The following is a 15,523-nucleotide window of genomic DNA, read 5'->3' on the forward strand; positions in this document are numbered from 1 at the left end:
AATAAATAAATAAATAAATAAATAAATAAATAAATAAATAAATAAATCTTTTTCAAATTTTTTTGTAAAAACAGTATGGGGGAATACATAAGAAGCAGCAAAGGCCCCATGCACACTACTCCTGTTACGCTGAGTGGGACCCTCCCAGACCCAAGGTCTTCCTGTTTAAATATTTATTAATTTAAATAATTGTTAAATTAAAATATAATTTCATTTTTCTCCCTTTCTTTCCTCCAGTCCCTCTCATATACCCTGCCCCACCTGCTCAATATTATGACTTCAACAATTTAAAGATTTAAGGGCCCAGGCCTTGATGTATTGTCCAGGTTGGCCTTGTACTCCTAGGTTCAAGCGATCCTCTGCCTGAGCCCTCCAAGTATCTGGGACTATATGAGAACTCTGCATGCACCACCAAGCTCGGCCTCTCCAAGCCCTCTGTCTGACTTCCATTCCCAGCCGGTGCCGTGCATTAGATGCACTGCTCATCAGCTGCACAGCTGAGTGCCCGTCCTGACCGGTGGAGCTGAGAGCCAAGGCCTGCAGGCTTCAACTGCTCCCTTCCCATGTTCAAAGCAGCCATCATCAACTCATCTTGGGAATCACAGGCTTAATGATCACTTTAATGGAACTATAACATCATCTAAATTTAAAGGAAGAGGGGGAAGAGGAGGAGGAAGATCTACAGGAAAGCTAATTGTAAACAAATTCTAAGCTGGGTGACGGGGGTGCATGCCTTAAGCCCAGTACTCTATAGGAGGTAGAGGCAGATGGATCTCTGGGTAGAAAACCAGCCTGGTCTACATACAAAGTGAGTCCCAGGACAGCCTGGGAACTCTGTCTGGAAAAACAAAGGGGAAAAAAAGTTGATTTTCTCCTCAGCTGGGCACAATAGTGCTACTCTGCTCAAGGGCCTGCCTGATTATTCCCTCCAACAATTAAGACAATGTATATCAGTGACAGGAATAAGTGTGTTTTCCAGAGAAAGCCTGGCCATGCTTGAACATCAACACAGGACACACTGATGCCCTTATCAGTGAGGACAGAGCTCTGCTGTCCTGGCCTACAAGCAGGGGATATCTCACTCTGTCCCACATGGGGAGCCCTCAGGAGGCAAGCTTGTTCTCTTAGAGTTATCTCTCTCCACCTCCCAGGGAACTAAGAAGCTGCACCACAGAATTCTGTAGCCAAGCAGGCCCAGGAAGGGTGGTGCTAGGCAAGTCATATGAGCCTTTCTATCACAGGAACTCCCTGCTGTATCCTCAGAGAAACCAGTTGAGAAGCCTGGTGCACACAAATGCCAACAATAGGAGCTCACTGAGCCCACACCTGGCAGTATCTTACTATTAATATGAATTCAGATTCCCAAAGTTCCTGCCACTGTGTTCTTGATAAACACAAGACAGCTGGCCTATTTACAAACGGAAACTATACATTTCCTTTGCATTACTGATACACTAACACTGACACAGACACACACACACACACACACACACACTACTACTACTACTATTACCATCAATACAAGCTAATTCAAAAGCAAGTCTCTAGCCTTCTAAGGAGAAATAAAGTTAATAGCTAGGCAAGGGGGCTCACACCTACAATCCCAGTAGCTGGAGGCTCAGACACAAGGATGGCAAGTTTTAGGCCAGCCTGGTCCACAAAGTAAGGTCTACTCCAACCTAGACTACAAAGAAACCTGTCTTTGAAACAAAAACAAACAAAAGCCAGATGTGGTATATGCCTTTTATGAAGAGAGAGGCTGATCTCTGTGAGTCTGCAGTTAGGCTGGTATACATAGAGAGAGCTCAAGGCCAGTCAGAGCTACATATGAGACGCTGGGGGCTGTGGGGGTCCTGGGAACAAAAATCTGTTGGCTCCTCCCTGACACATAAAAAAGCATCACTATCCCTGCACTTCCTAACACCAACTACTGCAGAGCGCTCCAGAATGAATACTCCCAGACTACAGTCCCTCCACCACCTCTCCCCTTGAGGTGGACCACATGAATCCCAAAGTATAAAATGTGAAAAGTTAGGCCTGAAAGGAAACCCAAACATTTTTTTGGCTCTTAAGGTCAAGGTCACATGCAATGGAACAGAGCTTGGAGGCAGGCCTGAATCCCAGGCATCTCCACATCACATTTCCAGTTATCCAGCTCCAAGTCACTGCTGAGTTGTTAACTAAGGAGTTAGGGGTGCTGGCCAATCCCAGGCAAACAGTCTAGACAAACCATGTGGGGTCTAGGCAGCAAAGCCCACAGTAACCCACTGGTTCTCCATTACTGGACCATCCCCCCACAAGATGTCCCCAGCCTTCACATCCATGCACAGTAGCTTGGCCTCTATCACCACAAAAGTCTTCTCCCCCTTCCCATCAGGTAGCTCAAACCATGACCAACTAGGAAAAACCTCAATGCAGTGACGGATCCATCTCAAGAGAAACTATTTTCTCCACCTACGCATTCATCACCCACAAATTGTCATCAGCCCTCAACCACTCCTCCTGCCGGAGAACTGTCATCAGCTTTAAAGGTCAATGTCAGTATCAGTACTAAGACACACTCAGCTCACCGGAGCCAACCAGCCAGTTCCATTCAACCCTCATAAAAGGCCTACCCTGACCCAGGGGTGGGTATGGGAAGTGAAGAGTGCATATCAAGGAGTGCCCAGTGACAGTATAAAACAAGTGAAAAACCTGCCCCCAAAACAGCTCCCATTAGCAAAGACAAGCAGAAGAGGGCATTGGGCAGAGGAGGCTAAACAGACAGCTGCAGAGGATTTCCCACCAACAGCAAAGGCATGGAACTAGAAAAGGATTGAAAGCAAGACCATCAAAGTGTTTGGAAGACATATTCTAAGTGGGGAGCTACTGGGTGATTTCCACTTTCTTCTAGTGTTTTTCTAGAGGCAAAGAAGCCACAGCTGAATAACCAAATAGAAATAAAAGACCACAAAGAACTTGCCAAAGTGAATTCAAAGGAGAGCTAGCTTTCTATCTCCATGACAAACTGACTGAAAAAATAAGCTTAAGCAGAGAAAAGGTGGGGCTGGAAAGACAGCACTAGCTGCTCTTCCAAAGAACCAGGTTTCAATCCCCAGCACACACATGACAGATGACAACCGTCTGTAACTCTAGTTCCAGCGGATCTGAGGCCCTCTTCTAGTCTCTGCTGGCATTGTACACATGATAAAAAGACATATGCAGGAGAAATATCATACAAATAAAAATAAAAAGATCTTAGAAAAAATAAAAGGAACAAAGGTTCAAGGCTTCAGGTTTCCATCCTTGGCTGCTTAATCCACTGCTCTGAACCTATGGTAAGGCAGAGCATCAAAGCTGTTCCCTAACTTCAGCTGGAAGAGAAAGCAAGAGTTTGAAAAGACTGGGGTTCCAACACAGTCCTCAAAGCTAAGGATCCAGTGACCTAACTTCCTTTAACAGCCCCATCAGATCAGCGGCAGACCAAGACTTCAGCATGGCCTTTGGAGGTCAGTTTAAGATCCAAACTATAACTAGGGTGGAGGGCGCCATGAAAGCCCTTCAGTGAAGACAAGCTATCCTATAAGATACTCCCAGGGTAGAAAGAATCACTCGCTGAATCAGATGTCCCAGGAGCCATGTCCTTTGACAAGTTAGTGAGGCGATATCCCAGAAAAGAGCCCATGAAAGATACTAGGAAGATATCACTGTCAAGGGAGGAAATACAAAAGAACATCACCCCTCAGGATGTGGCCTCAGTAACCAGAAACAGCACTCTACCCAGCCTGTCCCAACTGTGAGAATGATGCCCAGGTGGGAGCTCTGGTATATCGAGATGTGTCTCCTGAACCCAACTTCCATACAGACTCTCAACCTATAAGGAAAACATAGATGGTGCTAGTTACCAGAGGCAAGAGATGCCAAGCCACTGATGTTTGTGACACAGCCAAATACATATCCTCAGGACCTGAGAGGCAGGCTGCCAAAGCTGAGGTGTTCACAACAGCACAGTGTAGCCTCAGAGAGGATAGGCAGAGCAGCAGCAGTAGGACAGGCATCTTGTCCAACCTCCTTCCTGAGCTTCTGTAGCTCTAGCTCAGCCTCCCAGTCATCCTCCCATGGTGAGGAAGACACAAGTGTGAAACCATGGCAGGAGGTCACAAAGTGAAGAACTGATGTGATCTTTAGAGCCCAAGGGGGGCTACGGAGACAGGCCCCACCACCTCAGTGACCCCTAATACGTAGTGACCCCAACAACATGTGAAAAGGAGTCAAGGTTCACAGAAGCCATAGGTAGAATAGAGAAATTCAAGCAAACATCAGAGGCCCTTGAACTGCCTACTCAGACTGTGTTGATTGGATGGACCAGCACAGCAAAGTCTTGCTCTCTAGACACACAAAAGCCTCCTGCATTACTGCTCTCAGAAGAAAGAAATGTACTGAGAGCTGAAATCTGACTGAATTTTGACCAATTCAAAGAAGGAAAGAGTCAGGGAGGGAGAAAGGTCACCTCTGACAATGTAAATGCAGAAAGACGAACACAAAACTAAACATCACCGAAGGGAATATAGAAATAAATTCTAACCTGGCAGCATCAGGTAAGGAATCAAGAGAGAATGTGCAATGAGCCAGGATGTGACCAGACCAACCACCACGAGAGAGATTCAGCAGCAACAATCTGAGAGATCCCACTGCACATCTCACGTGTGGAATATGCCATTTCTTTAACAGATACCAGTGACAAGAAAACGTTCAAACTCTTTTAACCAGTTCTAGGTGAATATTGAAGATGGGTCCAGGGCTTGGGTATACACCACAAGGTTGGAAAAACAAAATATCAGCTCTGTGCTTCCATTATCTCCACAAAGGAGAATAATTTCTTTAGCATTAACCAGATGTCTACCTAGGCGATTATAAATAACCCTGTGATGGAAATCTTTGTAAACAATATCTTTATTATCACTTCCAATTTCTTGAAGTACAGAAATTAGATCCAAAACCATAAACTTTGAAAACCTTATTTTGTCCAACTTTCTTGTCCCTTTCCCATGTTGTCAGGGTCACTGAGCTGGCCTGGCTCCATAGCTCTCCTTGGGCTCTTGGGTGCCATCAATGTGATCAAATACACTGTTCCATCTTGTGACCTACTCAACAGTTCATACCTGTGTTCCTTTCAACCCAGAGATAGTTTTGATGCTAGAAACTGATCTCAGGGCCTCAAGCACACAAACGCACATTCTAATGCTAAACTACACTCAAAACTCCTTCTTCCTGATTATACTGAGTATACTCAACATAAAAGGTTTTAGATTCTTTCTCCTATGGGACAGTCTTACTATGTAGCTTTGGCTGACCTAGAACTGGCTACATAGACCAGGCTACCTCCAAACTCAAAGATATCTTCCTGCCTTTGGCTTCCCCAGTGCAGAAAATATTTTTTTAAAACAAAACGAGGAACCTGGAGTGGTAGCCTGTAACCCCGATACTCAGGAGGATGAGAAAGATTGCCTGACCTGAGGAGTTTGAGGTCAGCCAGGGCAACACAGTGAGACACATTCTCAAGTAAGCAATCAAATGATACTACTGAAAAGGCGATAACTGCTTGCAGTATTTTGACATATTTTCTTCCAGTCATGTGTAATTACAATTACACTGTAATTCGCTTTTTCCAATTAACATTACTAACATTTCCCCACACTATGGGCTATTAGCCTACTTTAACAAATCCATCCACAATAAAATAACCATCTAAACTGTTTATACTGGATATATAAGACAATGGTAAATTACAAAATGTAAACCCACAACTCAAAAATCCTAAAACACAAAGCTGAGACAGAAAATGTAAGATGATCCCTAAAGCTTGATGTTCACCCCTAAATGCTCCAGACACATGACCTGGACATTATAGGCTCTAGAAATGATCTGAGGTTCTCCACGGGGTCTCTAAAAGATTCCAGACCAACATGCAATGGGTAGTTATCTTCAAGTCTCAACAAATGTTCTTTCTGGGCAGGTCAGTTAAATAACAAATCTTTCACGTTACCTCTGTCAATAAGAAGGAAAACACGACAGCTCTGCCTAATGATAGGAGTGGACACTGTTTGCCCTGAACCTCATGGCCAACCCAACCCAAAGGCTAGGTGCCCTGGACAACTAAGTAAGAGAGTGAATGACAAACGAAATGGATAGTGACCTCACAAGACTAAACTCTTGAGCCAAAACCAACAAGAGGAAGATAAAGGAAGCGAACGCAGATGCCTTAGGAGAGTTACGCTACAGTGGCCTCGAGGGAGGCCACAGGCTTCACAGACTAAAGTGGGTAGTAGGACAAGTCACACCCTCAGGCTGCAAGGAGAGAGAAGCCTGTGCAAAATGCAGCTATCCCTGCCCAGGAGCCTTCAGGGTCCATGCCTGAGCCTGAAGACAGGACAGGGACCAGGTGGCTGACAGCCTAGCAAGTAGGTCAGAGGGCTGTCTGCACCACCACATGGGCAGGGGATACTTAAGGTACTGTACCTGGGAATGGACAAACCGCAAAGCTGTCACAAATCAAAATTAACTCAGACTGACAAGTAACAGTGGAAACTTCTGGAGGTGTCACTGGGAGTAGGGGAGACAAAGAACCCTGACACAACTCCTCTCTGTGAACTGGCTGGCTATCCACCTTCCTGGCCACCCAATCATGCCCCATATACTCCGGCAGCCCTCACTGAGTTACTCTATCAAACCCTAGGTCCCCAGAAGGCTCATTTTCTCTCTCATTCTATTTGCACATGGCAGGAACAGCACATTTTCTCTCAGTGCTTCTGGCAGTGACAGCACAGATGTCCAGCACCCCCAGCTCCTGCAGGATAGGCCTAAGGATAGCTGTGTGTGCATGCTACAGAAGAGGAAGGGCAGACAGGGGACTTTATAAGAGCATTTCAACTCAGTGACTGATACTAGCTAAAAAAAAAAGTGAGCATGCCTGGAGAGGCTAGCTAAAGGCCTCTCCCTCTCTTGGACTGGATGAGACAGGCCTGGGAAGGTGAGCAGAGAAACAAAATTCACCTGCTGTCAAAGGAGAAGGAGGACTATGGACATGCCCAGTACCAAAGGGAGCAGAAAGTTTCTCCACCCTGCTTACATTAGCACTCCTTGGTCACAAAATGCCTGAAAAAGCTGTCTTCCAGGAGGGGCCTTCTCCTCCTCGGTCTACATTCTGAACAAATACACCAAGAGGTCAGGGATGGCAGCTAGACACAAGACCCAAGCTCTAGGCTGCTCAACACTCAGTACAGCTCCATACAATCTTGACTTCATGGAGACAAAGTACATGCTATTCTTCTCTTTCCTAACGCAGCCTACAGCTTCTCAGTGGTGGAGGTAGGAATCACTCCAGCTCCCTGAGCTATTAACCTTCTCACATGACACCTCCCCGCCTTCTACTCCCCCAGCCCATCACATTGCTGCTAGCTTGTAATCAGACAGCAAGATGTCAGAGAAATCTGAGGCTGCACACAAATCCATACGCTTCTCTTCCTAAATTCGCCTCCCTGGAAATGACTATATCTTCTGAAACTCCCTTTACAGTTGAACGAAGGAGAACCCATTTATGATCTGGGCACGAACCTGGGGTAGCGTCCCGTCCCTGACAGCGCAGCAGCCAAGGTAGAACACTAGCTCCGTAGTCTCTCGAGGCTGAACTCCATACTGAGAGTGACAGCACTCTGGGAACTTTCCCCTGTGCTGCCCAGGCCCTGGTCCAAGCTCAGCCTCTGGCCCACCGTGGCCTGGCAGTAAGACCGAGCATCCTGGCGGAGGCTGCACAGCATGAGGCCACGCGGCACCCACAGGGCGTGGGTTAGAGTACTGAGAAGACAGGGAACCGAGAAGGGACACTAGGAGGAAAGGGGAGCCAACAGAGATAGGGGTCCCGGGGATGAGTATGGAGCTGAGGAGGGTATTGTGGGAGTACGAGGGAACCACCTGAGCGGAAACTGGAGGAAGAGTCACAACCCAGACTGGAAGGTACTAGGCACAGAGCTGTGGGAGTCATCGGGTGAGGCCCGGAGCCGTGCCGCCCGCCAGCCGCTCACCTGCGCGTGGGCCACCACAAGGCTCTTGTTGCCTTCGCCATGGTAACTCCATTCATTCTCCTCCATTTTCCCCTCTTCCATGCCCCGGCGCCCTGGAACTTCGCGGGCCGGGACCCGGGGACGAGAGCTGGAGGCCGCCCGCCTCGCAGGGCTCCCGCCGCAGCCTTCTGAAGAAAAGCGCCTGTCAGCTGCCGCCTGCGCTCTCAGCCGCGGCGACTTGCAGGCAAGGAGCGCCGGAAGCCACGCCCCCGGCGGCCGCCATTCCTAGAACGGTCAACTTCCGGGTCCCGCCCACCCTACCGTCGACGGCCAGGGCGGTAGATGAAGTGGTAGCCATATTATGTGCTGGCAGAGTGACTCACTTCCGAAACGGGGGAATTGGGAACCGGAAGGGAGGTTTCCGGATCTGGTCCCGGACCTTGAGGCCGGCGGCTTCCTGGCGCCCGTGTCTAATGCGCTCTGCCTCGTGCGGTCCTAGGGCCACGGTAGAATCTTCGTGGGGCTGCAGTAAGGCGCTGGGCGACTCTGAGCCTCCGTTTACCTCTGTAGAATGGGATGCACCCTCACTGGCCTCGCTCCAGCAAAGAGAACCATTAGATGGTGTTCAGGGAACCCTCACCATGGAGCTTTTGCCCCGAAACATCCAGAAATGCAGAAGAGGCAATAGACTCCCCCCCCCAACCCTCCCCGCAGAAAGCAATGACCTCCGTTTATCCTTTAATGAGGAGAAGATTGACACTGCCTGGTAGAGATGCCTTAAGGATTATATGAAGACCTTGTGCTCTTAAAAATGATTTGAGGCTGGACATGGTGATGCTCACCTCTAAATCGCAGCATTCTGATATGGAAGTAAGAGATTTTTATGAGTTCTAGACCAGCCAGGGTTACTTAGTGAGAGCCTGTCTCAAACATAATTTTCATATTTGTGTTAAAGTTTTTTGGCTACAGCACTAATGCTTTAACTGGTGTATGTGAAGAAAAATCCAGCTTAATGCAGATATTAGGGGGTTTGTGTTAATTTTTCCAAGGGAGACTGGGCAAAAAACTGTTCACTCTAAATAGGACACCAACAACAGACCACAGAAATGAATGTACCCGATTATAGCTTGGTGAACCAATGAATTTACAGGTCATGCTTAGGGGAGCATGGGTGAAGGGTTATTTATATTAGTGTGGAGGACCTCAAACCAGCTGCACTGAAAAAAAAAAAAAAAAGCTGAAGGGGTTTCTCCTTTAGCTAGTCTACCTTAGGTACCCATGGCAACCCAGCTGAGGTAAAGGCTCTGAAGATGGGTACACAGCACTCCAGTCTTTCTCAGGCTTTCCTTCCACCCCCTCTTCTGCTGCTGTATTCTCTGAGCATTGAAGGAGGTGAGAGAGATGTTTGGTTACTGTCTTTCATTTTGGCCGAGCAATGGACCACTATGCCATAGCAATGGCCACTTCATTCTCTGCAACTAGATGGGCTGTCCATCTTCCTAGTAATGTCTACTAGCTCAGAGGGAAAAGGATTCTCTATACAATTGTACAATAACAGCACAGTCATCTATAGGCATTCACATAAATGTTAAGAGACCTCCCTGGCTAATAATCAAAGAAAAATAGTTCACCCTTGTAACTTTTATTTTTTTCAAATCCTATTTTTAATGATGGTTCTTAAATGCTTTAACCTCCCTTGTAGCCCACCACCCATCAGAGGTAGTGAAAAAGAAAGGATACGGGGAAGTGGACCTGGTTAGAAAGGTTCTTTGGAGCAACTCCCATCTGTGTTGTCTGGAAATCACAGTTCAGTTCCCAGGTCAGCAGGCAGCAGCTTGACCCACTCACAAACACCTCACAGCTACACCAGCAGTCCAGTTTGGTAGAGTCAGGATGCAAACACAAATCAGCAGTGGTGACACTATCCAGCAGAGACGGCGAGGCCTCAGTCTCAGCACGAATCAGCAGGACGGACCCAGAGAGACATCAGAAGTTCTCGGCTGTGCCTCTCTCACCGAATCAAAAATCAGCAAAGACAGGATACCAACAAGTGTTTAGTTATGCAAGCAAGCCAAGCTCCCAGCCTCCTCTGTCCAGGTCTGTTTATACTCCCTCTAAACATCACATGTCCTCCACATTGCCTCAGCATGTACATCTGTCTCAGCTGACATCACTCTGTCAGTAAGCCCTAGTCCTCAGAAGTACCAAGAAGCCGCAGCACACCACCAGAAGTTTCTTGGTGCATTTCTCTTTATGGAGTCCCAACAAATGAGCTCAACTACACAATGTAAGGCAGTCCAAATCATGCATGATGTCATTAGCAAAAAAAAAAAAAATCCTTTATCACGTGTCCCTTCATGTGTGCCTGCTTTAGTAGAACATTCTTTCACCTGTGTCTGCTTCTGCCAAACACTGCTTCCTGCCTTAGCCTTTCACCTGTGTCCCCTTCAGGAAAACACTTCTTCACGTGTTTGCCCCAGCAAAACACCATCCAACACAATGGACTCTCCAAAGAACCCTTAAGTTTCCACTTCACACACCTGACACTGGGATTTTCATTCAGAAACTTTATGGCTTCTGGAAGCGTCTTTTTCCATCCATACTGGCTACCATTCGTCAAAACTCTGTTTTAAAGCTTACAGCTACAGGATGTTGTAGGATTTTCTTAATTATCTTGCTGGATATCATCTGCACATCATTCAACCATAAAACTAGGAACTTCCCAGCTGTGAATGGTCTTGCATCTTGTGTAGGCTGAAATCCCACTCTTGGTCCTTAAGTGCATGCACACATCCCTTCAGATGCTCTTCTAACTGTAAGGTAGTCAGAGGCTAGAGTTATCTAGTGAAAAACCTTTTCACAAACGGTGGGCAGATCTCAGAAAAAAAACACTAAGAAAGTGCCAAGTTCCTTAGCACACAGCAGCTAAAGGAATACTTCAGAAGTTAGGGGCTGAGGAGGTAGCTCAGGTGGAGGAGTCCTAGTCTGGCATGCATGCTCAGTAGCAGCGTATAAACCAGACTTGGTGGTACACTCCTGTGTTTCCAGCACTCAGAAGCGGGAGGCAGAATGATCAAAGCTTCAAGGTCATCATTGGCTAGTTAGGGGTCAGACTGGGATACATGAGGTCACCTCTCAAAACCAGAAATGTGCCGAGCAATTGGCGGTGCACACCGTTAATCCTACCACTCGGGAGGCAGAGGAAGCACTCTGTGAGTTCAAAGCCAGTCTGGTCTACAGGACAGCTAGGACTGGTAAAACAGAGAAACCCTATCTAGAATAACCAAAAAAAAGTTAGCAAACAAGGTCCAGCACAGAATGAAAACTCCCAATCGTCTGTAGCAACCATTTCTTCAAAAGAGCAGTGTTGGATACAGTGATGTGTCTGGGAGGCACGACCTACTGAGCTCTCTGCAATCCTCAGCCGGGGCGATGCCAAGGGCCACTGTACTTCTCACACCAAGGAGCTCAGTGGGGCTGGTTCACACTAATTGCCTTGGTCTGGCACCAAGGAGGAGAGGGCTATGCCTCATTTGCTATGCCCACCAGCTCCCTGTGTCTGACAGGCTCTGGGCAGAGCAGGAGGCTGCTGCCTCTCCATTATCCACTCCAGGCTGTTGAAAGGGCATGGCTGGGCAAACAATCTCCACCCACGCAACACCTTCTTACAGGAAAGAAAGGTACGCAATGAGGGGATGACTGTCCCGCTGGGTGGATTATCATTTTCAGGTGCGCTGTTCTCATTTACTCCTTCCTTTACCCCTTTGTGAACTGTTACTCAGACTTAAAGGCCTTTGGAGACCACGAGCACTCACTCTAGCTATTCTTTAACCCTAGAAACTCCATCTCAACACAAACCTTCTCATATTTGCTTCTCAGTGAGCTGTGTCTGCTTTTTCTTTTTTTCTTTTTCATTCCCTCATGATCAGTTCTATGTGAACCCAATTTACATGCTGCTGTAAAATATTCTGATCTGCCAGAGCCCTTCCTACCTCATAAAGATCATGACCCATTGTGAGGCTTACCTGTCCCAAGGCCGCTGCTGAATTACCTTCCTTAAGCTCTCTGGTGAACAAGGTCCTATATGGTCTGGAGAACTGGGGATCACACACCATCTCTGTCCCGCCCAGTTCCCTCAGCATCCTTCCTTTCTACCGTACCTCTCCCTATTCCTGTCACTACTCAGTTCCTCCCACTGGGCTCCAACTTTGGGGCTCCTTCCAGAAGGAGCTAATTAGCAGGTTTGGTTTACAGTCTCCTTTCCTTACATTCCCCCAGCTGTAAGAAATGCATCCTCTCCTTTATCCAATTTACCTACAGAACCAGAGGCTAACATGATGTCTTTTTGTCAGAGTTAGTTCTTCATGCAGACAAGTTTTTCTGGGCACAGACTGCGCCTCGGTTGCATGTCTTATTACCTGTAGCCAGGGCAACACAGCTCTGCCATGGTTTTCGTACAAAACATCCCATGCATGCTACTATCAAGATCTGAAGCATGTTTCCTGTTTGCCAGTCACTTCGGAGACCTTAGAGACCCCTCTTGGACAACATGTCAAGAACGGATGCTACCACCAGGATTTGCCCCATGAACTTTCCATCCCGGCTTTCCCTCTGGGCAAACACCTCAGCCTCCTTTGCATGTCTTAGCACCACAGCACGAACAATGCAAATGATACTGTACCAGAGAAGCAAGCTACTCCACACCTCACGGAGGACAGCCCCTGCGGGACATGCCCCTAGGCAGTGTGCCACCCCACTTGGCTTCTCTTCAGCTGCACACTATCACCCTGCAGTACCTGCTCCCCAAAACTCACGTTTGGTTCTGTCCTGCCTCTGTCTGGTTGCCAAGTGCTACATACTTTTTCTGAGGGAGACAAGAACAAATGTTTGTTCACCCCAGATAGAACAGCAGCAACTGACCAAAGGATCCCTTTGGTACTAAACATCTATTACAGTGTTTACTGGGCCTACAGGAGCATGGGTGACTCTCAAACAGATGCACCACTGAAAAGTCCCACCCCTGACATGGCTAATGACTTCCTAAAGGCTGCACGGATAGAGCCCCACTCCCACTAACCTTCTGTCCACATACTTCCCAGACTATGTACAACTAGAGCAGGAATTACAACTGGGAGTGGTGTGCAGGGGAGTGGCTATAATCTCAGGTGATTATAATCTAATGACCCTCCTCCACACCCTGAGCTATGAGTGAATATGCACAGGCTTGGTCCTGTTACAGTCTCATTGAGTAGTCAAACTGTTCTGATTAAGGTGCAAACATCCATGTTATGCCAGGAGGGCTGTGTTCCACACATTAATTCATAAAAGAAAAAAACCTGAGAATGGCTGGTCCAAGGTACCTCTGTGCCACTGGCTGGCCTGAGAACAGCAGCGAAAGGTCAGTGAGTCAGGAAAACATCTCTTTCCAGGATACTAGGACCTCCACCCCACCCCAGGGAAGGTGGCAGAAGGTTGTTCAGAATAGTTGAGAAAGATCCACTCCTAGAAGTGAGTATTTCCCCAAAAAGAGAAGAGACATGCACAGGACAGTGAGAAAACAGTTCACAGAGCCGAGGCTGCCCCATACCCTAAGAAGGCTGGGGTCCTGAACATGACTGAGACTGGGTTCCCAGCTCCCAGTTAAAGGAGCACGGTGTGCCGTCAGAAACAGTATTTCTGTGTGCTGCACTGAGACATTTTCCTGAGGCAACCTCACGACTGAGAACACTGTCTTGATTCCCCCACCCCACCCCCGTGAGAATTATGACTGATCCAACTTAAAATTGCAGTGTATCCTTATGATTTAAAAAAAAAAAAAGCAGATTCCATTTTCATTGTGATAGCTTTTAAGGTCTCCATAGACAAAGTGTCTAAAGAAACCTCCTCACTGTGATATATTACTGGATACAGGGTAAGAAACTCATGGACAGAAATGTGACAGGGTATGAGAAGGTATTACAGAGGAACACTGTCCTATCTGAAGGGGTTGCAAGAAGGGCAGGCAAGGCTGGAGAGCAACATATCACCAAAGGCACAGAGAAGAGAGTCATTTCCCATGCCTGGCCCATATCTCCTCCTCCTCCTAACACTGACAGTTTTGGGTAGAGAAAGCACTCTTCCTCTACTCAGCCTCTGTAGTCTGAATAGATCCCACCCCTACTCTCAAGGCTGATCTTATGATACTGATCAGAATAATCGAGAATTACATTCCTTGAGGATTAAAAACAACCCCCCATCCCCCCATTTGATTCAGGAGGTGCTGGGTGGGAGGTCCAGGTTCATCTGATGAAGCTCACTCCAGTAGCTTGCACTGAAAAAGGAAGCATTCAGTGAAGCAGACAGAGAGCTGGGGATGACAAAGGCACCATGGGTCACAGAAGCAAAGAGAAAACAGCTATGGAACTGCAGAAATACGTAAGCCATTCACCAAGTTATTTACAGCTTCCTATGGATGAGCATGGTGGTATGACCTATATAATCTCTGCATTTGAGAAGTGGAGGCAGGAAGATCCAGAGTTCAAGGCCAGCCTCAGCTACTCAGTGAGACCCTGTCTTGAACTGAGTTCTTCCCGCTCTCAGAAGACAAACCTCCTCAGTTCAAGTCAATGGCAACACATGTTGGGATAGGCTGGACCACCTCTCACTGTGTGTTTGGTAGTGTCGAAGTTAAAAGTGTCCATTATCAGAGGAGAGCAGTTCAGACTGTTTTGCATACACCCTCCCAAATTCACATGTTGGGGTCCTTATTTTACATGGGATATTATTTGGAAAAGAGTCCTTTGGAAGTCATGAGGGCAGAGCCCTACGAGGAGATTAAGTACCCTTAAGACCATCCATATTTCTCTGGCACGTAAGGACACAGCAAGAAGGCAGCTGGCTCCTTAGAGCCTGGCCATTCAACACCCTGATTACAGAATCAGCTATAATCACCTGGTTAAGCCAGCAAGCCCTGCGGTGCTTTGTTCTGGTAATATAGGCGGTATATGGTAGTATACACTGAGTATTGCAACACACATAGCAATATGGTTGGATTTGCTGAACTCTTCCCGCTAAGTCCTTCTTATATCTGCAACACTGTTTAGTAGTGTTCTCCATTTTTACCTTAGAAAGAAATGGCAGAGGAGAGGAACAGAAAAGTAACAAAGTGAGACCTTCCCAAGCACACTGAAAAGCCGTAGGGGCAGGGGGCAGGGCACAATGAGTGGCAGAGCATCTGTCTACAAGTGAAAGGCCCTGGGGGCTGGATTCCAGGACTCCAAAACTAGAAAGAGTAGGAAAAAGAAAAATCTAGAATTCAGCTAACAGTAATGCACTAATGTAAGTTTTTAGTTTTGGCAAAGTGGACCATGGTTTTGAATATTCACTTTGGGCAAGCGGTGAGAGCATTTAGGACACTCTGCACACGATCTCCATTCATTTTTTTCCCCATTTTTTTTTTTTTTTTTTACTTTTGGGGGAGAGGAGTACACAGATGCCGCAGTGCA

The 15,523-nt window shown here is 47.1% G+C and overlaps 1 protein-coding gene across 1 annotated transcript in view; it reads right to left on the reverse strand.

Moving 5' to 3' along the window:
* The window catches only part of Ippk (inositol-pentakisphosphate 2-kinase), a 41,397-nt gene extending 33,099 nt beyond the window's left edge, over positions 1 to 8,298 (reverse strand). Inside the window, exon 1 of the mRNA XM_028763167.1 lies at positions 8,061 to 8,298. Coding sequence (XP_028619000.1) covers positions 8,061 to 8,141 — 81 coding nt within the window. The 5' untranslated portion in view covers positions 8,142 to 8,298. The remainder of the gene's footprint in view (positions 1 to 8,060) is intronic.
* Positions 8,299 to 15,523: the final 7,225 nt, after the last annotated feature.

Source organism: Grammomys surdaster, unplaced genomic scaffold (assembly GCF_004785775.1).
Source record: "Grammomys surdaster isolate TR1022 unplaced genomic scaffold, NIH_TR_1.0 137, whole genome shotgun sequence".
Classification (NCBI taxonomy): Eukaryota; Metazoa; Chordata; class Mammalia; order Rodentia; family Muridae; genus Grammomys; species Grammomys surdaster.